The sequence below is a fragment of the Lissotriton helveticus genome, chromosome 11 (assembly GCF_964261635.1).
Source record: "Lissotriton helveticus chromosome 11, aLisHel1.1, whole genome shotgun sequence".
Taxonomy (NCBI): Eukaryota; Metazoa; Chordata; class Amphibia; order Caudata; family Salamandridae; genus Lissotriton; species Lissotriton helveticus.
Window position 1 is genome coordinate 122795652 of NC_136072.1, and position 26461 is coordinate 122822112.

At 43.1% G+C, this 26461-nt stretch overlaps 1 protein-coding gene across 1 annotated transcript in view; it reads left to right on the top strand.

Annotated features, from left to right (window-relative positions):
• Positions 1-26461, top strand: part of ATP11B (ATPase phospholipid transporting 11B (putative)) — a 602728-nt gene that overhangs the window by 375655 nt on the left and 200612 nt on the right. Inside the window, exon 23 of the mRNA XM_078665453.1 lies at positions 20654-20713. Coding sequence (XP_078521579.1) covers positions 20654-20713 — 60 coding nt within the window. The remainder of the gene's footprint in view (positions 1-20653; positions 20714-26461) is intronic.

Consider the following 26461-nt stretch of genomic DNA (forward strand, 5'->3'; position numbering starts at 1 on the left):
CAAAATTCATTATGGCTAGCAACAAGCATTGGGCTCAACTCTGGCCTCATTCTTGAGCCAGATCTCCATTGATAACGCACTCTTCTTCAAAGTTCTTGGGGGTGGGGTACAAAAAGAAGAGGCTTGTCAATAAATCACCACAACGAGGAGCACTGTCTATTCCGGCACGAGTCAAAAGGCCACTTCTAGCCACTCTGCCTGCCCCTACGTTAGCGGACACACACACACTGGCTTACCTGGAGTTCCAAGGCATCAGGAGTGGATCTTGCATTTTTCCTCCATGTTTTGATGGAGATGTTCTCAACCTCATTGGTCTCCTCTTGCACAGCTCAGAGCCTATGGGACTGGTTAGCGCTCCATTTGGGTTACCACCCACAGGTTCTCCCCTGACACCACTCAACACCGCTGTTCCTCAAGGAACATCTCTGAAGCTGACCAAAGTCATCACAGCTCTGGGACTTTCTCCTGTGGCCCCTCTAACAGTGCCGATACTGGTGCCACCGAAGCTAGCCCTTTTAACGCCTGAAGATCTGGCTCCCTCAAAGTTAAAGACTATCTTGAAGAGGTTAAGGAGGGATTCTTAGAGAAAAGTGGAAGTGACTGGGTATGTGCAGGAACTCGTCTCGCCAACATTGTTGACAAATGATTGGAGATATCTTTGGTCATTACTTGAATTCCAAACAGAAATAGGGCACGTGACAGCTGTGAGGCTTACCATTTGCTTCTGTCACCTTCTTCTGACAATGCAGTTTATCTTGCCTTGCAAAATGCAAGTGCTCTATACAGACTAACACGGAGTGTCCTTTAGGACCATCCCACCGCCACCTCTGGAGGTGGATTCATCTCATGTTGTCTTAAGAATGTCAGCTGACATGCTGGAATTGTCCTTTCCAGTGGTGGAATCGAAGGCGAACATCTTGACACAAGTTCTTAAGCCAGCTGCAAATTCGTCTGAGCCTTTGCTGGGATTCAGTGAGTCACTTTTGATCCCGTTTGGCAGCGTGGAAGAAGCTCACTATGGTCTTGGCTGTGAATTGATTGCTTACAAAAGACGCAGGCCTAATCCAGGAGAACCTGATTTTCTTTCTGTGCATCCCTTTCTAGAAAGACTAGTGGTCATGGCCGCTCATCTGGGGAGGTCTTGGATCTCTGTATTCCCATGCCTGGATGACTGACACTACCTTCAAGAAACAATGTCTCTCCTATTTGTCTTGATCTCCTCCATTTAAGAGCCCAAATCACACCTACAGTCTTCTCTGCACTTTCTGTTCATAGAGGTAGTACTGAACTTTCATCTTTGCAAGGGCCTTTCCTCCTCTTCAGAGGATTGGTGACCACCTTCAGTCGGGGTTTATAAAGTGCGCTACTCACCCGTGAGGGTCTCAAGGTGCCTTGATATGATCTTGATTTTTCAAGAGGGAGTACAGGTTTTAGTCCTCAAGGTTCCCTACCTGCTAGGTCAACTGGTGGTCTGTATCTTCTGGGTCACATACACATACCATGAGGGCTCTCCAGTGGTGTCTTTGTTGACAGCTCTTCCAATACAAGGAAGATCTGTCTGTGGGATACCATCCCATTCTCTCAGGAAGCTGCGATGTATGTGTGCTGGTGGCCAGTGGAGAAGCATATGTCATAAGGGGATGCCCTTTCATCTTCCTCCTGCCTCCATCCTTTGGGGGCAGGGGCAAATCTGGAGATTGGAGACTGCTACTCTCCAGAGGAGCAGGGACTTCACACAAACCTACTCAAACTGATGACAATATACCTAGCCCTTAATGTATTCCACAATTCTCCTTGTCGATACGTCCCGATCTCGAAGGACAATACGTTAACAATGTGATATGAACACGAACCCCCCACAGTTATGTGCTCTTTAGTATTTATTGCAGGCAGCCTTAAGAGATGCTTTTCGGTTGAGTTTACCACTTCACTACGTGCTTCCTACCATATTCCTGGATCTGAGGAAGATTCATCAGGACGTCCAAGCCATTCTCATTGCCCCGGACTGTCGTTTGTAGGCTCTCCACTAAATCCTTCGTACTCTGGAAGGTATGACAGATTTGTTGCTTGGTGTGCAGAGCAATATGTAGACCCTTTGAAATCATGCCTGTCTGAGGTCCTGTGTTTCGCTGTATCCTTAGCCGAGCAAGTCTGTGCAGTGGACACAGTTAAAGGATGCATTGCAGCCTTGTTTGCTTTTTTCTACCTTCCAGAGCAGTCATTCAATTTTCAAGTTGAGGGACTGACGCACGTTTTATACAACTGCCTTTGTGATGTTCAATGGGATTTAAGCCTGATTTAAAAAAAATTCAAAGGTGCTCCCTTCGAGACCATTCACACTTGCCACTTTCTTTTGTTGAACTGTTTTAGAGAGACATGTGTCAAGGAGCTGTACTTACTGCTTGCCTTTCATATGCTCCTTCCCTGACAAAATGGTCCTCAGATCAAAATCAGCTTTGCTACTGAAGGCGGAGACCCCTTTCCGTCTGCAACAGGGAATTATCCTTCAAACCTTTTACCTCACCTCATCCCACCAGGTGGGAGGATATTTTACATTGGCTGACCCCCAAAAAGCGCAGCCATTTAGGATATTGAGGACACCAAGGAGATCAGGTCTTGTGACCAATTCTGTGCAGGTAGCAAGAGAGGCAAGGCAGTCAAGAAAAGGACTTTTGTTTTGCTCAATCGTACGGGTATACAAATGTTACATTTTTGCCAAAAACAACCAGCTTGAGGGAATTCACGCTTACTCCACCAAAGCAAAATCTTTAACTTGGCATTGCCAGGGGTATTTCTGTGGATGAGATTTGTTGTGCAGTGAGATTGGCTTCAGACGTTTGCTAAGCATTATTGCTTGGAGAGAAGGGTTGGCCATTTTGCATGTTTAGTGCATCAAGATGTCCTCATTTGACCACTCCTTTACACCCTCCTCTTGAGAATGTTACTGTTGTCAAAACGTTTCATTAGGTGAGGAATCTGCAGGTAGAAGTTTGCATTGAAGAAAATGTTAGTCTTTCTGGTGAATAATATATTTACCTGCAGATTCCTCACCAATCCTTCCCTCCTCCCCCATCTGAACCATGTTATAGGGCACTTTGAAAAATGTTCCAAATCAGATTACTGATCGACTCCCATTAATAGTATTTTCCTTGTCGAGGCCTCTTACTGCATGGAAAAATTTAAGAGTACTGAAATTGAACAACCACGGTGTGCATTATATGGCTCTAGTGACGTCACCAGGGTGCTGCTTCCGTTGCTTAGATGGAACTTTTACTTGCTGTTCTGCTTTCTTATACTGGGCATGCTTGTGGGCTGCATCTCATTTGTGTTTCAAGTTGTGTGCACTGGTTGTTCTTTTATAAAGCTCACCTAGTGCAAGTTTAATATCTGTTAATGTGTTGTAGTATCAAGAATTTATAACAATTTTATGGAATGAGGATTTGTTTTTTAATGTGAGACCAGCTATCCCCAATGTTTAGAGAGTAGGTCAGTTACAAGGTCGGACCAGAATCCTTCCCAGGAAGTGATGCCACTTAGTGGGGTTTTAGGAAATGGTATTCACTTTTGACCCAAATAAAATCTGATTGTGTATTGCTCCAGTGTTTTATTTTATTAAACTGTTTCTCTGCTTCACCTGGATTGCTGACTCAATTTGTGAAATCACCTTGAGAATGAACAGAGAGAACCATTTCGGAAAGCTATCTCTACCTGCTGTCACCTTAAATTCGTAATCCAGTACAAATGTGAATGTTTCTACCCATATTAAAGTTTAATCAAGAACAGCTTTTCTTTTTTGTGAGTGAATCATGAAAGAATATATTTGTGAAAGCAAGCATTTAGTATATGCAGACCCAAGCAGTGTAAGACAATAATGGCTTAATTTAGATCTTGGCGGACGGGTTACTCCCTTATAACTGTGACAGATATCCTGTCTGCCGAAATATAAATCCCATATGATATAATGAGATTTATATTTCCGTTATGACGAAGTAAGCCATCCGCCAAGATCTAAATCGGGCCCTGAGTTTCCAAGGCCCAATTTTTCATGATGCTGAGTGGGACGACTGCAAGCTGAGATGTCCTATTTATCATCTGCTGCAAGCGAAACCTTCACCCAAAAATAAATTGATATTAAAATCACCATTAATAATTGTGAGTCACTCTTGTGCTGTTTTGCTTTTTTAATATAGTTCAATAGTGGCTTAAGGGCTTTTTTTCTATTCCTTGCTGGGTAAAAGTTGCATAGAATGTTATTATGCTTGGTTTGTCTGTACTCAGAAGTCAAATCAAGCCTACTGGCTAAGTAATGCTGAGACTTTGTGTCAATGAGTGCGGCATTCAGCTTCATCTTGATTGCTATGAAAGTCAACAGACCACCCATAGAAGCATTCTTCATTGTTTCGTTTTATCGCTGGGGGAAATTTGAAGTATACTTATATAGGAAATCAAGAAAGTTGTCATGCCTGTTGCACGCAATCAGTTCTCACTTGCCCAATAGACATACTATTTATAGTCTTTCAGTCAATTTCATAATACCATTTAAGTTCAAAGTGTAGATTTTAATATTGGAATTAAAAGGCTTGTACAAACTCCCCTTTAGTGGTCGCTTCAGGTCTCTTGACTTTAGGGAGAGCAATCCAAATGGTTCTCTAATCGGCTCCAGCCATTTATTGAAACCCTCAATTGGGCAAACAAACCTCCATGTATTTTGTGAGTATCCTACTGAACTGTTAACTTACCCAGATATATTTTGTATCCACTTTCAGGTTCTCTCAAACACTTTAGCCTTATAAAAAATGATCTTTTTTGACCTATTGTAGAATTTCTTTCCTCTGTTTGCTCTTTGCTCTAGATAAAGTGCAAATGGATATCTTTCTTTTGAGACTTCCGATACTTTGATTCTTCAATTCTCAAATAAATGTTTAACGAAGAATGAGGTTACCAATTCTCTTGTAGCAAGAGTAACTACTGTAGATTTCCTGGGCTTACCACCAGTGGTGGCGTTCAAAAGAGATGTAAGGGATATTTTTGCTGTCTATATGATAAAATTGTGGTGTTTTTAGAAATGTAATGATGTTGCCACTATTGGAGCAAAAGCAGTGTACACTTTTGTTATTGAGGATTGAATACATTCTTGCAATACGATGTAATTCCCATTTTTTCGCTTTTTAATGTAAAAGTATTTTTCGTTTTTTCTTTGAGTTTGAGATTGCAGGGTATGGAGGAGTATGTTGCATATTGCATGTTAACAGTATCGGATTCCAGATAAGATTGTCCAATAAGGTCCTATAGTGTATCCACCATTTATCCAGTATTGAGGTATCTTTCATAGATTCACATGCCTGAATCATTCCCCGTCGCCGAGGCGGGAGTCCCACGGTAAAATACAAAAGCAGTGCCCTAAGTAAATAACAGTAGTAGGCTAAAAGAAAGCCCAAGGGTCTAAATCTTAGTAGCCTATCTACATCATTATATGAAAAGAACCAAAAATTAGCTCCAACCAATCCGCTACCAGCACCCTCTAGAACCTTCCCATCAGAGGCAGTTCTCCTCAGATTTTCACCACACGTCGTGTGGAAGGGAGTCTCCCTGAGTGCCTACTCAGTTCTTCACTTCATTTCTTCAGGCTGTCTGATAAAAATGCCCTTTTTAGACCCTGCAGGACTTGTGAGAAGAAGAGGGTCCGTGTGGATGGCTAGCACAAGGACTGCATTTACTGCCTTCATCCAAAGCATGTTGCTAAGGATTGTAGAATTTACCGTACTTTCCCTACTAAAACTCTGAGGGATAGGGAGGCAAGACTACTCTTATGGCTCAAATCTTCCTTGGCTGAGGAGGATGATAAAGCCTCAACGTCCAGTAAAAGGGCTAGATCCCATAACAGCTCTTCCAGTGAGGGAAGAAAACATCATAAAGCTTCCCATGAGGTTTCTGACCATTCACAGAGGTTTCCTAAGCTTTCCTTTGGGTCAACGCTGTCTTCGCCCTCTGAGGAATCCAAGAGACCTTCGACTTCTAAAACCGCGAGTAAACTTCAGGTTAAAACTCTCACACTGGTTCCATCATCAACGGTTTCCGTGACTTCTGCTGCCCCCTTGTCGACGGCTACTGTCTTGACAATGGTCATTTATTCACCTATTGTATCTACTAAGATCTTTGTCACGTCTAAGAAACCTGTTCTTAAAGACTCGTCGACGAAGAGTTAATCGTCTAAAACACTGTCGGCGACTTAAACGCCAGGAATGGCTTAAAGCCACATCTTTTAGACCAGAAGTACAGACAAAGATCTTAGACATGGCATATGATGGAGAATCCTTATTCGGAAAGCACATTGATGCGGCCCTCCTTGCTATAAAAACGGATACTGATGCTGCTAAATCGCTGGGCACTCTACAATACAGGCGCAGATCATTCAGAGGTGCAAGAGGATGTGGTTTTGCTTCGAGAGGAGGATATCAAAATCAACAAAATAGGCAGCATCAGACACAGTATAAGACAGCCTTACAGCCAATAATCTTACCGCCAATCCTCTTCGGCTAGTTTCTCCTGTCAGGGTGGTCGAAGGCGATCGAACAATCAAGGCCGCGATACCAACAGGAAGCAATGATTTACGCAGGACACCAGTCATCGATCCTTACCTCCAGAGGGCGCAAAAATTTCAGCTTTTGCTCACAAGTGGCAACAGATTACTTCGGACCGATGGGTTCTCGACCTAGTAAACAACGGTCACACCCTGGAATTCATCAAACAGCCACCTACTACCCCGCCCAGGGGTCCCCCTCGTCTTCACTTACTGTTTGAAGAAGCCTTTAAAATGCTCTGCAAGAATGCAATAGAAAAGGTTCCATCGTCTCAAAGAGGAACCGGGTTCTACTCTTGTTTCTTCCTCATCAAGAAGAAGTCTGGGGAGCGGCACCCGATCCTTAATCTCCGCAGGCTCAACAAATTCCTCAAAAAGCAACGTTTCCGGATGGTCACACTTTCCGAAGTTTTAAGCTGTCTAAACGAAGGGGATTTTATGGCTTCTCTAGATCCCTATACATCCCAAGAATCGCAAATATCTTCGATTCCCAGTGGCTGACGTCCACTATCGGTTTAAGGTGCTCCCATTCAGGCTGAAATCAGAACCAAGAATCTTCACGACATGACTGGCACCAGTGGCGGCGACATTGTGATCTCAAGGAATACAAGTGTTCCCTTATCTCGACGATTGGTTACTCAAAGGTCCTTCGGAGCAGGCAGCCGAAGATGCTATCACAACATGTCTACATCTCTTTTCGACTCTGGGCCTCACTCTCAACGAGAACAAGTCACAGCTGCGTCCTCGCCAAGTGATTCTTTTTCTGGGGACAATGTTGGACACGATACAGTGCAAAGCATTCTTGTCAAAGGACCGCCAGATATGTCTTCAAAAATTGGCAATTTCATTCTCAAAAAGGTCAGTTTCTGTCCGGATGTTCGCTTCTCTTCTGGGCATGTGTTAATCTTCAATGAACCTCATACCCATGGCACGACTCAGAATGAGACCTCTTCAGGAGGAATTACACCTTCTGTAGTAGGGGATCTCTGTGTATAGTCATAATCTAGTGAATAGTCCCGCCCATGTGTGTGGACCCCGGAGCAATCAAAAATAATCTCTTAAGCTGTCTTCTTTGCAGTCCTGCATAGACACTTGAGAGAAAATCAAGACAAGTAATGCAGCCTAACACTTCTAAGGCTACAAAGGCCACCCCTTCATCAAAACAGTGAAAAGGATAGCCAACAATGTCAGATTTTACACATTTTTTACCAAGTTTCCTTCATAGAGAAAACCCCCCTTCACCAAAATCCTTGAAATGATAGAGAGGAAGGGTTGGACAGACAAGCCCCCATAGGATGCCATTATGTGTCTGGAAAAGGGATACCGTGCCTTTAAGGAACTCTCCAGAGACCCTCGGTATCCCAGGATGCGCAGCCAAAGTCCTTTTACTTTCAGTTCTTTTTTCTGGCTCCTGCTAGCAGGACCCTGGAGCATTGAGCTCTCCCTTTTTGGGTATTTCTTCAATTTTTGACACTTCAAGTTTTTTAGCCAGTTTTGCCCACTCTTTCTGTCGAATATGCCAGCTTTATTCGATAAGTGCCCTGAGTGTGCCAGGAAGAAGGCTAAATCTGACCCCCACAGGGTATGTATACTCTGTCTCCCTACCTCCCATGTACCTGAAGCCTGTGAGATGTGTCAATCTTTCTCCAGGAGGACCCTGCACGACAGGGAGAAGATTTGTCTCCAAGGCCTGGAGCAGAGGAAACATCAGGAACCAGGTGGGTCTGGGCATGGAGGGACTCATTCATCATCCTGTGCCTCAGCCTCTGGGGGGTTCCCCAGTCAAGAAAAGGCCCAGAAAAGGCGCCGGTCCTGGGCGGCGTTGAGAGGCATGACCACTATCTGTTCCCCGTCTACCCAGGGCTCTGGGTCGAAGCATAGTCTACGTTCGACGTAGAGGGGAAGGACATCGAGAGCTCGGACGAGGTCGACATCGAGGACTGCACCGGCATCGACACATCATCGACGTCGAGATGAGTCCAGGAGGCACCGGCGCTCGCCGTCGAGGCGACACCACCGTTCGCCGTCGAGGCGACACCGCCGTTTGCCGTCAAGGTCGAAGAAAGACAAGTCGACGTAGAGGAGAAGAGAGTCGACGTCGAGGAGTTCATCGACGTCTAGACGATCGACGTCGAGAAGCTGAAAGGCGAAGAGATCAACGTTGAGGAAGGAAAAGTCGACGTCTAGGAGTTCAAGGGCCAGGACGGTGTCCTCTGCCTCAGTAGTCAGCCTATCTTCTGCATCTACGAGTCCCCGGTCACGGCGGCGGCAGCACTCGGCTGACAAGAGGTCTGCCTCCAGTGCATCTTTTTCAAGACCTGCGCAGAAGAAGAGGAGAGTGGTCAGGTCTTCGGAATCCGAATATTCTAGGACCTATTCGCCTTCTACGTCCAGGACGCCTACACCTCCACCATTGCCTCCATCATTGCCTCCGAGGAAGCCTCCTCCGCTACCTCCCTTGCCTCCTCCTCCAACCTTTCCGCCTCCTCCTCTTCCGCCTCCACCGATGTCTCCTCCATCTCTGCCGCACCTTCCGTCACCGCCTACGAGGCCTCCACAGCCTAAGACTCCGGTTCTGCCTCCGCAGCTCCCGCCTCCTGTAAGGCCAGTGGATCGCCCGAGGCCTAGGAGGTCTAGATCACGGTCCAGAGGAAGACATAGATCACGGAGTGACCGTCGGTCTTCGACGCGGTCCCGTCATCATCACCGGAGGGATAGGTCACGGTCCCGTCATACGGACTCTTCAAGTGGCCGGAGATATTCGCCCACCTTGTCGGATTCCCCCCATACGAGGGTGTCACCGGTGGATGACATCGTAACATTTCAGGAGGTGCTATTGCGAGGGGCAGCGAAGTTGGGGATCACTTTGACGGTACCCACACCTTCGGTGATATTTTAAACCCTACACAAGCGGCATTTGTCTTACCCCTTGTTGCCCTTGGTGCCAGGACTGGAGAAACCGGCTATGGAGCTTTTTCTGACTCCGGCCTCAGTGAAATCAGCTCCGTCCCGGCTGCAGAAAAAGTACAGACCCCCGGATTCCGATCCGGCGTTCCTGAGATCAGATCCGGTACCGGATTCTGTTATCGTGACTGCGGCCAGGAAGCCGCATGCTACTACCCCGTCTTCTACGGTGCCTCCGGATAAGGAAAGCCGTCAGATGGACTCAGCTGGACGAAAAGTCATCGGGACGGCGGCAACCTCAATGAAAGCAGCGAGTGCCTCAGTGCTCTTGGGCCGCTACGACCGCTCCTTGTGGGAGTCCCTGCAGTAATTCCTGGAGCTACTCCCGAGGGAGAGGAGAGAAGACTTCCAGGAAATTTTGAATGAGGGTATGATGGTCTCCAACCAGGTCATCAGCTCTGCGGCGGACGCCTCTCTCCTGGCGGCTCATGGTTACTGCTATGGCATCAATTTACATCGACATGCCTGATTGCGCCTTACATCTCTAAAACCGGAGGCGCAACAGAGAGTCGCTAATTTACCTTTCTCTGGCTCGACTCTCTTTGGGTCACATGCGGATGAGGAGATGGCCTGCATGAAGGCAGAGGTAGAGACACTTAAAGCCGTTGATTTGGAGAAACCAAAAGAGCAGAAGTCCTTCCGTCCGTTCCCGAGGCGGTATGGTTTGCAAAGACGAGGGCAGGGTCATCAAGCTGGTCAACCGCAACAACAGCAGCAGTACCAGCGGCAGCCATTCCAGAAGCACCAGAGGGGCAGAGGAGGACAGCAGTCCTCCTCGGCGAACAAGGGCCCGGCCGAGTCAAAGCCCTGAGGTGTTACTTCCCCCTCTTCCATTACACGCTCCGGTAGGGGGAAGCATACAGAATTACTTGGCAGAGTGGAGAAAAATTACTCTGGACAAGTGGGTGCTGAATATTGTTTGCAATGGATACAGTCTTCGTTTCGTCAGCCCTCCTCCAGAGATTCCACCGGTTTGCTCGCAGTTCCAGCTACGTGAGCTCCAAGCGGAGGCCGATACCCTGTTAAGAAAAAGGGCGATAGAAGACGTCCCTTTGTCTCAAAGGGGAAAGGGTCTTTACTGTTGGTTCTTCCTGGTGCGCAAGAAGGACAATAACGAGTTCAGGCCCATTCTGGATTTGTGACAAGCAAACAAATGGATTCGCAGGTAGAAGTTTTGCATGCTGTCTCTGCACCAGATTTATCCTCTGCTGGAAAGGGGAGACTGGCTTTACGCTATAGATCTGCAAGATGCGTACTTCCATGTGCCAATTGCACGGAAAGATCGGAAGTACCTGCGATTTCTGGTCGGCACAAATCACTATCAGTACACCGTACTACCGTTTGGACTGAAGTCTGCACCCAGAACCTTTTCAAAGTGCATGGCAGTGGTGGCGGCTCACTTGAGAAAGAACAAGGTGTTTGTCTACACGTACCTGTACGACTGGTTGATCAAAGCCTCCACCTTCCAGGAAGCGCAATTGCACTTCAACAGGATGGCCGTTCTGTTGAACCAGCTGGGGTTGCACATAAACATGTCCAAGTCTGTTCCGACTCCGGTCCAGTGCCTATAGTTCTTGGGAGCCTCCATTGATACTCTTTCAGCAAGCGTGTCTCCTTTGGAGGAGCGACGCTTATCGATCCTTCGGAAGGCTCAGGCTCTCATAGCTGTTCCATCTACGACAGTGAGGACGGTGTCTTCTCTACTGGGGTCGATGGCCTCTTGCATCTTCCTCACGCCACACGCACGCCTCCACATGAGGCCGCTGCAGGAATGTCTGGAGGATCAGTGGGACCAGAAGTGAGGGAGCTGGGACGACAGGATCCGGCTGTCCCTTCACGCTCCACAGTCCCTGAGATGGTGGTGCTCAGCAGAGAACCTCCTCAAAGGGGTTCCATTCCACAAGGACATCCCCATTCAGACTATCGTCACGGATGCTTCGCTCCACGGCTGTGGAGCGCATTCAGGCCATCTACAGATCCAGGGAACGTGGTCCCCGGCGGAATCCACGTATCGCATCAATTTCCTGGAACTTAGAGCTGTTCACTTGGCACTGAAGGCCTTTCATCCGTCCTTCCAGACCAACTCCTTGCTTGTACAGACGGACAATACGACCACAATGTATTACCTCAAAAAGCAGGGGGGCTCGAGATCGCGCACACTGTCACAAGAAGCACAGGCGATCTGGCACTGGCTGCTAGCCAGAGGACTGACGATAACGGCTACCCATCTGCCAGGTGTGCAGAATGCTCAGGTGGACGCACTCAGCAGGCTGGTGCAAGAAAACCACGAGTGGGTTCTAAATGACAAAGTGCTAGCAAACATCTTCGACAGAAGGGGCACTCCGGACGTGGATCTGTTCGCCACCGCCGAAAACAGAAAATGCTGAGACTTCGCCTCCAGGTATTACCAACCGGGGACTCTGGGGAACGCGCTGTGGATCAGCTGGTCGAACAGCTTTTTGTACGCTTTTCCACCCATTCCCCTGATTCCGGCGGTACTCATCAAGCTGTCTCAGTCCAGAGCACGGATGATCCTCATTGCTCCGGAGTGGCCCCGACAGTGGTGGTTCAGGGACCTGCTTCACCGGTCTCCCCTACCCCACACGCGGCTGCCGTGTCTGCCGGACCTTCTCACGAAGTTCGGGGGGCAGATGGTGCACCCCAACCTCTCATCGTTGAGTTTGGCTGCATGGCTCCTGAGATAGTGCAATATGGACACCTAAATCTTCCTGACGATTGCATGACTATACTTATGGAGGTTAAGAGACCTTCCACTAAGACTTCCTATGCCTACAAGTGGAAGAGGTTCTGCATCTGGTGCACTTCCAAAAACTATGACCCGACAACCTGCAAGGAAGATGTCATTCTTCCGTACCTTTTGCATTTGGCTCAGTCTGGCCTTAATTTTCATTCTATTAAGGTTCACCTCGCAGCATTAACTGCGTATAGGAAATGGCCTTCACAGACATCCTTCTTCCAGATCCCTGTGATTAAAGATTTTTTGTAAGGATTGAAGAAAGTGTTTCCTCCTGTTCGGCGTCCTTCGCCATCATGGGAGCTGAATGTGGTGCTGTCCAGGTTGATGAAGGAGCCTTTTGAACCTATCCATAAGGCTTCTCTGCAGCACGTGTCATGGAAGGCGGCCTTCCTTGTGGCCATTACATCGGCCCGCAGGGTGAGTGAAATTCAGGCATTGTGTTGCCAAGAACCTTATACTGTATTTCATGCTGCTAAGGCTGTGATGCGTACTCACCCTAAGTTCCTTCCTAAGGTGATTTCTGATTTCCATGTCAATCAGACTATAACTTTACCTACGTTTTTCCAGAATCCTTCCACTCCAGCGGAACGGTCTCTCCATTCCCTGGATGTCAGAAGGGTGTTGAAATTCTACTTGGATAAGGCCAAGGACATTCAAAGGTCAGACCAATTGTTTGTCAATTATGGGTCGGTCGGGCCTGGTCTTGCCACCTCAAAACAGTCCATCTCGAGGTGGATTGTGTCCTGTATCCAGTTATGTTATCAGAAAGCTAACAAGACCTTAGGGGGTAAGCCTAAGGCTCATTCGACCAGAGGCAAAGCAGCTACAACAACTTTGCTTCATAATGTTCCCATTGCAGAGTTCTGCAGGGCTGCCACGTGCAAGTAGGTCCACACCTTTGCTAAGCATTACTGTCTGGACTCTGATGCCAGATCAGATGCTCAGGTTGGGCAGGCTTCATTGAGAAATCTGTTTGCACAATAGAGGTGTTGTCTGTTTTTTCTCCACCGCTGGGTTGGTTTTTTGGGATGGGCTTGCCATTCTATTCACAAGATTATGACTATACACAGAGATCCCCTACTACAGAAGGAGTCGTTTCTTACCTGTAACTCCAGTTCTGTAGAAAGAGTATCTCTGTTATGGTCATAAGCGCCCGCCCTCCTCCCTGGTGGAGAAAATGGTACTGTAATGTATGCTACAGGCCTTGCTTTATACACCTTCAAAAAGAACTGAAAGTAAAAGGACTTTGGCTGTGCATCCTGGGATACCGAGGGTCTGTGGAGAGTTCCCTTTTCCAGACACATAATGGCATCCTATGGGGGCTTGTCTGTCCAACCCTTCCTCTCTATCATTTCAAGGATTTTGGTGAAGGGGAGTTTTCTCTATGAAGGAAACTTGGTAAAAAATGTGTAAAATCTGACATTGTTGGCTATCCTTTTCACTGTTTAGATGAAGGGGTGTCCTTTGTAGCCTTTGAAGTGTTAGGCTGCATTATTTGTCTTGATTTTCTCTTAAGTGTCTATGCAGGACTGCAAAGAAGACAGCTTAAGGGATTATTTTTGATTGCTCCGGGGTCCACGCACGTGGGCGGGACTATTCACTAGATTATGACTATAACAGAGATACCCCTACTACAGAACTGGAGTTACTGGTAAGAAACTACTCCTTCAATGACAGCAAGCCGTAGGATCGGTCAACTCCATCAGGGTCACGTCGAGCACGATAGATTCTCTGCATTGGTGGTCTCAGACAGCGAACTCCAGGCCTCACTTTCCTCCCAACTACTCCAGAATTTGTTTTAGCAACCAACGCTTCCATGGAGGGATGGGGAGGACATCTGCAAGATTTACAGATTCAAGGAAAGTGGTCCTAATAATACCGTCAACAGCATATCAAAAGATTGAAGCTTCGCGCCGCCTTTCTTTCTCTGCAGGCATTCCTCCCAAGGATTGCGGGCTCCTCAGTACTGGTCCGTACCGACAATATGACCAACATGTATTACATCAACAAACAAGGAGAAACAAAATCGCTGTCTCTTTCGCAGGAGGCTCAGGAATTTTTGGAGTGGGTCACATTCCACAAGATAACCTTGAGGACAGAACACATCGAGGGGCTCCACAATACTCTGGCTCACATGATGAGCAGGTCTCTATCTGGCTGTCACTAACGGAAACTGGAGCAGAAGCAGGTGAACAGAATCTTCCAAATTTGGGGCAAACCAGCACTGGATTTATTTGTGACGAGGGAAAACAGGAAATGCCAATATTATGCCAGCAGATTCCCTCAACAGGGATCAAGGGGGAATGCCCTGTCCATGCGATGGTCAAGGATTTGTGCATACGCTTTTCTCCCAATACCTTTGATTCCAAAAGTGCTTCGCAAAATGAAGATGGAGGGCTGCCAGCTCATTCTGAAGGCATTATTGGTTCCAGGAGCTGCTTCTACTATCTCAGGACAAACCTATCTGCCTGATTCCAACACTCACAATGTTGTCGAGAGAGGGGTCAAGTACTTCATCCGGATCCACAGTCTCTGCGCTTGCACGCATGGCTCCTGATTTCTTAGAATTCAAGGAGCTTAACATCTCTCAATACTGTCATGAGATTTTGGCTAAGTCTTGTGCTCAGAGTACAGTCGAGACTTATCGTTTAAAGTGGAAGCGATTCTGTTATTGGTGCGAGGTGAATAACATCCACCCTGTTCAAGCTCCTGTGGAAGAAATTCCTCCTTACTTATTGTTCCTGGCCAAATCTGGGCTTGCGATTAAGGTTCATCTCACTGCTCTCTCCAGATTCAGGAAAAGTTTCAAACTACTGTCTCTCTGTTCATCTTCGCTTGTCAAGCAATTTATGAAAGGGCTTTTCCAAGCTTTCCCTCCAGTACACGCACCTCCTCCAGAGTGTGAACTAAATACTGTGTTGGCGCAATTAATGAGACTACCATTGAACATATCCACAAAGCTGATCTCAAGTTTCTCATGTGGAAGGTTGCCATTCTGCTGGCCCTTACTTCTGCACGAAGGGTTAGTGAAATCCAAGCTTTCACTATCACAGAACCCTTTTTACATTTCACTAAGGATTATGTAACTCTCCGAACAAATCCTAGATTCATCCCTAAAGTATCGTCTCAATTTCACTTGAATGAACCAGTAAAGTTAAAGGTTTTCTTCCCGGATCCATCCACGCCAGCTGAGAGAGCATTACACTCTCTTGACTTTAAGCATTGTTTAAAATTCTACTTACAGAAGACTATTGACTTTAGGCAATCCAACCAATTGTTCTTGGCCTATGGTCAAGCCACACTTGGGACTGCAGTAACAAAGGCAACAATAGCCAGATGGCTAGCTTCTACGATTCATTTCTGCCATGACAAGGCCAACAAACCTTTGCAGAGAAAGGTCAAAGTGCATTCTACCAGAACTGTAGCAGCTTCTACAGCATTGTTTGTTGGAGTGACTTTGGAGAATATCTGCCATGCTGCGACATGGAAAAATGTCCACACGTTCACGAAGCACTACTGTATGTAATCTGCACAACAGGATGATGCAGCTGTAGGACAAGCGGGTCTTTGCATCTTTTTCATTAAGTTCAGATCCAGGAATTTTCCTCTTATATGCTACAATGTTTCATGTGACATATTTTACATGTTTTTTTCGCAAAATATATGCATATTTCTTTGTGTTAATAATCTTGCCTTACTTCGGTAATGTTACTTGATATGCATTCTATTTCTTAAAGGCTTATTTAGGTTAATAATGTTCCGGCCTTTATGGATAAGTTTGGGTAGTTTATGAACCTTGTCTCCGGCCATCCTCAAACGACACTGTTTTTTAGCTTACTGCTTGCTTTTCTGATTCAGGCATGTGAATCTATGAAAGATACCCCAATACTGGATAAGAAAACGAGTTACTTATCTGTAACTACAGTTATCCAGTATTGGTATCTTTCATAGATTAACATGCATCCACCCTCCTCCCTGGCGAGACAGTTCTTTATGATTTGGGATTCATACTTGCCACTTGTGCTAAGAAAAACTGAGGAGAATTGCCTCTGCTGGGAAGGTTCTAGAGGGTGCTGGTAGCTGATTGGTTGGAACTAATTTTTGGTTCTTTTCATATGATGTAGATAGGCTACTAAGATTTAGGCCCTTGGGCTTTCTTTTAGCCTACTACTGTTATTTACTTAGGGCACTGCTCTTGTATTTTACTGTGGGACTCCCGCCTCGGCGACTGGGAATGATTCAGGCATGTGAATCTATGAAAGATACCAATACTGGATAACTGTAGTTACAGGTAAGTAACTTGTTTTCTTCCGCTACAGTCTGATAGACAAACGAATTCCTATTAATTTAATATTAGGTATTTTAAAGTATGTTTTTGGCAAAACAAGGTACCCTTTCAAGTGTGCTATCTTGGAAAGTGCATTAACCAAGTCATCAATATCTGCATAAATAAAACCTTTCCCGTTCTTGTTCTTGCTGTTTTTATTATGCTTTTGTATCCATATATTTGATGTCGAGTTCTATAGAAAAGTCTTGGAAAGTTAATTTTAAAAAGCATGTTTTCAGTAATACAGCTTGTCTCACCCACTATCATATTAATCGTTTATATTACCTGTTTCCAAAAGTATACATTTTTCGGACACTAGTATTTTATTTGTAACCTGCCGTCCCTCTCCCATATTAACAATATTCCACTAATTTTAACTTCATCTTCAGTAGTGTTCAATTTAATCTGAAATGGAGTTTATCTTGGGGCAACCTGCTAGTTGTATCAACTTGGACCTTTGCTACTGGAATCCCGATGCTGTTCTTTTATCTCTACTGCTGGTTTTTCAGACCAGGCTGTTTAACATTTGGAAAAAGTTTCAAAGGCATTTTGACCGAGATAATCATATAAAAATACATACTGAACACAAATTGATCATTTTCCTGAATATCCGTCCTAAACTTGCACAATAATTATCTTTAAGATCAGTCTATCATTGATCTTTGATGACTTATTTTATTGTATTGCACTCATCTTTAACATACCTCTACATGATACATTTTACATATCTCCGCTAAAGCTTGGCCTTGGTTCGCTTTAAGCTGATTTTAATTTGTTAGACAAAGACAGTCTGTTCCAAATCTTAGTTCTAAGGAAAGTAAAACGGTTTCTTGCAAAAAGTGACTTAAGAACTGTTGTTTAAGTCATTGTTCTCTTTGATCGGGATATGGTAGCGCCCCCCCTCTAAGGCCTTCCGGCCACCCTGGCACCACTAAAAGGCATCTTAAATGCTGCAGTACGTCTCATCCAGGACCTGAAAAAGTATTATCACATCATCCCTATCCTGATGGAACTCCGTTGGCTCACATTTTCGCCCATTCCATCTGCAAAACAGACTGCATCATTTACAAAGCTATCACAACCACCACCCCTGCTTATCTTGTAGACTAGCTCACCTTCTCTGGTAATTCTTAACAGACCCGCAACCAGGGCACCACCAGACTGCAGGCTAAGAAGTGTAAAAACATTTTTAAAAAACAGGCACTATCCATCTCTGCACCCAGGATATCGAACAACATCCCTATGTAGATTAGGACCTCCCCTGCTCCAATTTAGGCGTGAGTAGAAGACTCACCTCCTTAATGAACGAGTAAACAGTCCACAATCCAGCTACCTCACTTAAAACTCATTGACTTTATGCTCATCTTTGACTTTGTACAGCACTCTGCTGCCTCTTGGCTAGGTTCGCACATTAGAAACACTACATACATGCATTCATACAGACGTACGTTTTTATTCCTTGTGCTACAGTTAACACATTTTCTGTCTTTTAATATTTAACGGTTATTCCAAATAGGAGATTGGATACATAAGCTCAGAATATTTCCACTTCTGTGATTTAGATTGAAGAAAACATGTCACATTGGGCTTGTTTTATTAAATTCTGCTATTGCCCAAATGGAAGTCTCTGCACTTTCTTCCATCTTCCTTGTTATAATATGAAACATTCAAGGTATATTGTTATATTGGATAAACCTAGACACCCTTTTTTTTCGAGTTTGTAACTGTAAAAGCAAAATGTAGACATTTTTTTGTCCCAGTCCACAGAAAGCCTGATATAAACTTTTCTAATGTTAAGTAATATTTTATAGGCAACTTTATCCATGAAGTGTTGCAAATGCAATTGATTGGGCAGAAGTTTCCTTTTAATTGTGTTAAGCTTCACCTTAAGCCACGTTAAACAGCTCCTTTTTTAATCAGATCTTGTGGAGATTTAAACTCCTTTCATCTTTTTATTTTCCTCTCTTTATTACAATCCCAAGATATGAAATCCCTTTCTCTGTGCTCTGGAATGGCACTTTGTCTACATCAGATATTGTATTCATGTTTTTTTATGATCGTCATTCCCACTGTTTTTCCCCAGTTCACTCGGTAGCCAGACACTTTACCAAATCTACTAATAAGCTTCAATAGAGCTGGTTCTGAACTATCAGGATCAGCAATTAATAGCATTATCTTATCTGCATAGAGTAAAGTTTTGACCATCGTTCCCCATATCCTGTCTCTTTGAAATCATTGCAGTTTCTCAAAGTTACAGCCAAGACCTCCGGCTCAATATTAAATAGAAAAGGGGACAATGGGTATTCCTCTTTGGTTATTTTTTGTATTTAAGACTGATTTGAGGTTGTGCTATTTACTGTTACTAGCATGAGTCACTATACAGTAATTTCTGTTACTAAACTTCTCGCTAAATCCCCTTTAATAAGAACAGCTATAAAGAAGTTCCAGTTAATATTATACCATTCTCATTACCAACAGCTACTACAAGTGCATTTCGTTCTCTGGATTCTAATATGTTCTTGCAATATCAGAAAAATGGCCATTGTCATGACCATGTCTCTTCTGTATAAAACCCAGTTGAATTTAATTTAAAACTCTTAATATTTGCTTCCACCCTGACGTCCAAGAATGTTGAAATTATAGACCAATATTACTACTAAACTTGAATGTCAAACTTATAACAGTTCTTGAAGTAATGGCTGGCCACTCTATATTACATTTTCATCACTTTAGGAACTACTGGAGACCTTTCAAAGATGATTTGTGGAAATATGAATGAATCACCAGTGATGATGTTTCTGAATTAGCTGTTTTCTTGATGAACTCTTCTAAGGTTCCAAATTGTCATCATCCGCATCCTTCACTTGTTGAGGTTCATAGTGCTCTTTCTGGTTAGCAACTCTGGTTAGCTCTGCTGTTTTCAATTTACATCTGTGGTGACAATAACAGCATGGGCACAAGACAACATACTTATAGGGCTCATGCTTCACTTTCATTCGAGACTCTGCTATTGCACCACTTGGCACTCATTGTAGATACTAAAAATCTGCTCTATTCTTGAACTTGAGGATCATTCAAAAGCTCTTGAATCTGCAAAAACATAGGGGCACATGCATCATTGAAGGATTTTGCACTTCCTAAATTGCGAAAATTAAGGAATCGCAATTTAGGAATTGCAAAATCCTATGCATGAAGAAATCCTAAAAGTTTTTAGGATTTCTTAATTTTCGGAAATTGCGATTCCTTAATTGCGAATCGCAATTAAGGAATGGCATTACATTGATTCCTATGGGCCTAGAGGCCCATAGGAATCAATGCCTTTTTGCGAATTTTTCTTTTACGAATGACATTTTGTTGATGCATTGCAAGGGTGCTGAGGGGGGTCCAAAGGACCCCCCCCCTGCACCCTTGAAATGTTTGTTTTAGTGCAAGTTTCACACACACATGTCCAAAGGACGTGTGTGTGTAACATGACACTTTCCAAACTGCATTTTTGTGCTTTTTTTCAGAATTTCGCAAATTAACACGAGGGTCAACCTCGTGTTTATTTGCACTTCCTATTTCAAAATTCACATTTTTTAAAACATTCATGCATTGTATTTAAGGAATCGCACAAATGCGATTCCTTAAATGCATTCGCATTTTTAGGAATTGCAAAAAAATGCGGATTTTCAAAAATTGTTTCATGCATCCCAAAAACTTATTTAGGAAGTGCAAACGGCCGAATTTACCGATTCGCACCGTTTGCATTTCCTAAATAGGTTGATGCATGTGCCCCATAGTGTATCCAGCAGTGTTTTTTACCAAAGGTAGGTGATGTTCTCTGCATGTTACTTTGCTTGGCCTTTGGGTAGAAATGATAAATGTATAGAGAAAGCAACCTTTAATGAATGTTGTTTCCCAAATGTTAAACTTCTGCTCTTAATGACAGTTTCACTAATATCTTAACTAATCTCTGTAACATATTGCTATACAAGCATTTCTTTTTCAAGACTTTAACTTGTTTTTGTTTGGTTTTTTCCAGAATGTGTGCTTTATTACACCACAGTTTTTGTACCAGTTCCTTTGTTTGTTTTCACAACAAGTAAGTTCACTTTTTTATTGCATGTTTTGTCTGTGATGCTTAGGCTATCAGCTATAATCATTTTTGCACCTCATACAACTGTTTTATTGCATTAATGAAATGATTCTGTTCCATTTTCCTTTCACTTCCATCTCTTACTTATTGCTCCCTGGAACTGGAAATAAGTATGTGCTCGATAGCCTTGGCACTTAATTCCATATTGCATTACTGATTTGTGCAAGCTGACGCCCCACTGCTACTGAAACATATGCATTCTTTCTTCATGATCTTAATTCATATATCTATGACCCGGCCTGTATTAACTGTGCTCTCCAGCCACACCTATAGTTTTAGAATTTTGAGCTACCCAGAAAAGTTGAACTTATTATGGATGCTGCACCATGTGACTGCTAATTACTGTGTGGTTCAAGTGTTGCCTGTATTACAAAGTAAGTAATGCATTTTTCTCCAGCATTAGATTGTAACTATGTTGACATTTGGTTGGAGAATTCATGAGCATTGGGCAAGGATTCTGGGATGTGTTAGTAGTAAAATATTTTGTAGTCTTTCAACACTATGTAGGACTTAAATTCCAAGTGCACCTCATTCAAGAAAATACTATAATAAATCTGCATTCTCCACAAATTCTATTTTGATTAGCTTTTTTCCCCATTATCAATAGCAGTGTATTTGAAGAGACAGGTTTTTTTAAAGTTCATAGTGATTTTTTCGCACAATTTAGAATACTCTCATTTTATATCAACTAGCACCATTTAGGAACTTTGTTATACTTCTTTTGAGTGATTAGGAGCATTCTTAGGTAAGTGCTGTTTACTTTTCTTCTAAATATAGATGAATTGTCCTTATTTGTACAAATCACTTCCCTCAAGAAAAATACTGTTGCTGGCATTAAAAGCCAGTATTGTCTTGTGGTATATGTTTGTAGCAGTTGTCACAGTTTTAAAACCAACAACCTTGGTACATGGAGAAATAATAGCAAAGATCTCAAAACTGGACACGTTTTCCCATCTTAAGGAAGAGGATTAACAAGATTCTCTTGGCCTGTGTAATTTAATTGTCACCTAATGATGTTCAGTGTCTCTCATTTCACCACTAACCTCTGTCAGTGTGTTAAACTCTGGTAAAACCCACCATTGCCCATCCTCATTGGCCATGCTGAACATTTCCAAAGTTGTGCTCCGTGCCGACAGCGAAAATTGGGTACCATGGATAGGTATAGGGGATGGGGCACATTGTTTTGTAGTCACAATGTTTGCCACGTAAGATGGAGGTTCTCTTGACATTTCTGCAGTCTCTCACTAGTGATAGCATTTTTCTATCAAACAGAACAGTCTATTTTTGCTCTCAGCTCTCGTAACTTAAAATGCACACAGTTTTTCCATTTCCATGGATTTAGCGTGAATAGTAACATTCTGCAGCTAATTAAACCGACACAATAATTCCCCTAGTGAACGATGCGCTGTGGTAAACATTCAGCATATCAGTGGCCCAGTGTCTTTATATTGCTAGCGTCAAAATAATCGTCGTGAGACTGGTCTTGTTGTGCTGTCCTGTAGCACTCGTTAATGCTCCACAACTTGAAATACGGATCAGAAACAAAGGTTCACAGAGAATCTGTATACAACACTGCAGAGGCCCAAAAGATGGTTGTAACAGCACAGCCTTGAGGGTGTGGCAGGATCCCAGTACATAGGTGCAGGGAACAGTTACAAGGACCCAACAGGAGTACCACAACCCAAACAAGTGCGGTCTAACTATCCATAGCTAGCACCAACCTGAGACCTCTGAAGACCGTGTTGGGAGTGGTCAAATAATTCCAAGCATGTTTGCAAAGTCTTTGAGGTGATGCGTCAGAAGGAATTTGAAGAAACAAAGCTCCTGTGAAAATGTTCTCATCATCTGACATGACCATAATATCGACTGGAGAGCTCGGAACATGGGTGAAGAGTTGAGCCAAAGCACAGGAACTCCTGTGAAGAGAAGACCAAAAGCAGAGTTTCTTTCATTAGCACCTGGGCACGTGCCCCTGTGCAGCTTTTATAGACTGTGGGATCAATGAATCCTGCAGTAGATTCTTGAATCTACTGCAGGAGTCTGGCACTCAGATTGGGCATATGGGCACAGCTTTTAGGATTGACTATGCTGGGGCCAGGGCATAACAACTGAGCAGTACAAATGTGACAGATACAATCCTGTCCTGCTAGTGTGAACAACATCCTGAATGATAATGTTTTGAGCAAGCGGTTGCCAATATGATTAGAGGTGACTTGGTGTGCAGGCAAGCACCTGTGACTGGCTAGCCATTACACTGAGGCAACAATACTTGGGATGTCTGTACTGAAAGACCCCCGCAAAGCATGGGCTGAGAGACTTGTGCCACAAGCTACCTCTCATCTTAAAAGTATCAATGCCAGTAGACAGTTCAGTGACCTCTTATCTAGAACTTTGAATACTTCTTTAATGATGTTTTCAGTGTTCTAAACTGTTCTGTAATTCCCTCCTTCAAGGTCTTTTGTGCCATTACATGAAAAAGTAATCTGTGTCTTTTGTTTGAACCTTAGGCAAGTTGTAGTACACACTAAAGAAATCATCAGGTAGCCAAAGGGGTGGCTAGAGTTACAAAATTATGATTTTAAGATGTCACTGCAAGTAATAATGATATTGCTGACACAATCTGAAATGTTATATATATATATGGGGCAGACATTTGAGGGCTGCAAAAAAAACTAGAGGTGGTAGAAATCCCGCACACGCAGTTCTTTGGGAGATTGCTACAATTTCCATCAAATTACGATAAACTTGTATCTTATCAGAGGTGGTGAATACAAAAAATAAGGCACTAAGTTATGCATCTAAACTAAGTATGGTGATGAAAAGTAATTCCATTGAGGAATGTTGGAATACAAACATGTGCAACCAATCCATACAAAACAATTATCAAAAATACAAATGCAGACTTAAATCATCTGGAATCCCTATGTCTTTCAAGTAAAAGTAACCAAAGTCTCCAGAAAATAAAAGTATTCTTGAAAATTAAATATGAAATGAGGCAATCAAATTGGTAAGAGAAATGGGAAAGTTGATCACAACCTGTACAAAGAAGTCTTGGCCTTGACATGCTACATAGAGCTTTACACATGCACTCTTAACACCATAGAGTCTTAATCTTAGACGGTTACTTTACTGGACTACAATGAGCAAAAGAGCTGATGGAGCCTTGTCATGGCTTTAGAGTGGGAATGCGATGGAAGATCTACCAACTTGTTACACGTTCTAGATATCTACTGATTGCATCCAAAGTACTGGTGAAGCCTTCATTATATATTAAGAGCAGCAACCATTCACTGTTCTAATGCTATGATATGATGCACTTACTGGGAGATCTCTAACTAATTGTAGCTCCCAACTAGAGTTGCTGTTTTGAAACATCAGGTGAGAAGACATAAGTACCCCTTTTCAAATAGTGTTTATTTTACTGTATGCAAACAAACCACTATGGACCAAATGAATTAAGTTGTCACCCTAGAGACAATGTGACAGTTTCTGACTCTCCTACTATCACAGGATATCTAACACAGCTGAAATTTCAGTCAATATTATCATCATTAGCTTTACTTCCTAGAGATAAGCAAATGAGGTAGAAATTAATGTTAGAAGAAAGACATTGAAATCAAGTAAAACTTTAGGGACAGTCATTCCTAGCTGATTCCTAATGTTTTGGGGGTTTCTTATGTAACATAGTGGTGACTAGGATTTATTGGTTCCATCCCGAAGTGCAGGCCTTAGATACAGATTGGCCCTTTGTTTGAAGTACTCAATGGGTAAATGGCTAGATAAGGAACTTGAAAGAATAAACAAGAACAATACTCCAATCTCTATGTCCAGAAATCATAACAGTAACATATGGTTCATGCTCAGCATTCCAGCTGGGTTAGCATCCTCTCAACCCCATTCTCCCACATAATGTTTAGGTAAGACTGGGATACTAAAGCCATAGAATTCTGTCGGCTCCAGGGGAAATCTCAGGTCAGTAGCTTCCATTTATAGAGAATGCTCACGTGATGTGGGGTCATTTCCATTGTTAGCCCTATTTAGGCAATTTGCAGATAAACATGTATTGAAAATCTCTAAAATAAAAACTCTGAAGAGTCAATCAGCATTTTAAAGATCTTGGGTTCTCAATAAACGAAAGTTATGAGTTTTCTGCAAAATATTAAGATGGCTCCTAATGCATTACCCAATACATTGCTATCTAATGATTATCCCTTTAAATAATGAGCAAAATTATGTGATTTTGAATCACACCTTCACTGTTGGTGGGGGAGGAGGGATTACATCTGTCAGGGGCACTTTGTTTTTACTTAACTGTTTTAAAATTGTGAAAATAATATGACTCAGCACCCACACAAGATCAGTAATTTTCGTATTGGAGACAGTATGAATTCATGATTAAGCTACATAATGCACTGACTCCCAAAATCTTTTGCTTGATAAAATAGATTATTTATTCATGATTTTTTCATTTAAAACATGTATTTTCTTCTCTGTTTTTGCCTTAGCGTTTCATCCAAAAGGACTTCTTCAGGTCTACAAAACGCATATGTACCGATTTAAAATGAATGCACAAAGTAGACATAAAAAGACATTGCACAATATTTGACACAACACACCTATAAATAAAAAGAATAACTGATTTTATCAATATCTCATCATGACTGGATGTGATTAGTCGACCATGCAATGGAAATAATCAACACATGACACATTAGTTCATGCTCATTTTTCTATATTCAGTGTGCATTACTTGGTAATTAGTATATGTCTCATCCACCGTAATTCCTGAACAGCGCCGGTGCGATTATTACATTAATATTTTACATATTCTGTCAGTGAGGACAATGACCATAAGAAACCAATGTATGTAAGTTTTTGCAAGTTACCCTTCCACATTAGTAAAGTGGATCGAACAATATTACCAGGGGGAACACTCCATGAGTTAATATAGTGTAGAATATGGTAGGAAAAATAGCCCCTTACTACTTCTAAGTTGGTCATCCACATCAAACAATAGTTATATACCTTATTTCATGTGTTTTCCTAAAGAATAATCAGTGATCCAGTCACAACCTTTCCAATTGTACTCATGGGAACAGGTCTCAGATTACAGAGCGTTAATGGTCCTCCATCCCCAAGTGGCAAAGTGTACGGCAGTGAGCACTCGTTCATTTTACTCATTTAGTGGTCCTGTAACACATGGTAAACTAGGATTTAAGATTTGAACATTTTTTAAAGAAAAGAATATCAGTGCTAATAGGACCACAGCTGAAGGCAGTGAGAGAGGATAATAAAACTACCTTGGTGAATGGTTTTGCTGTAGTAAAAATTTTATAGCAAGATAAATCGTTGTAAACAAAACATTTCTAACAATTCCAGAGAATGTTTTTCCAAGGTCCTTTGGTCAGTAACATCTGGGGAATTTTTCATTATCCAGTATTAGGGTATCCTTCACAGATTCCCATGCCTGAATCATTCCCCGTCGTCGGGATGGGAGTCCCTGGTTCATAAATAAAGTAATGTCTCATTAGACATATAGAGTAATAGGCCATGGGCCTCACATTAGTAACATATCCATGTCCTTTTGTAAAAAAAAAAAGGACATAACTTTGGAGTAGAGCCAATCCGCTATCACCACCCTCTGGAAGCTTCCTGGAAGGAGCTCTAGTCCCTCAGATTTTCTACCGCACTTTG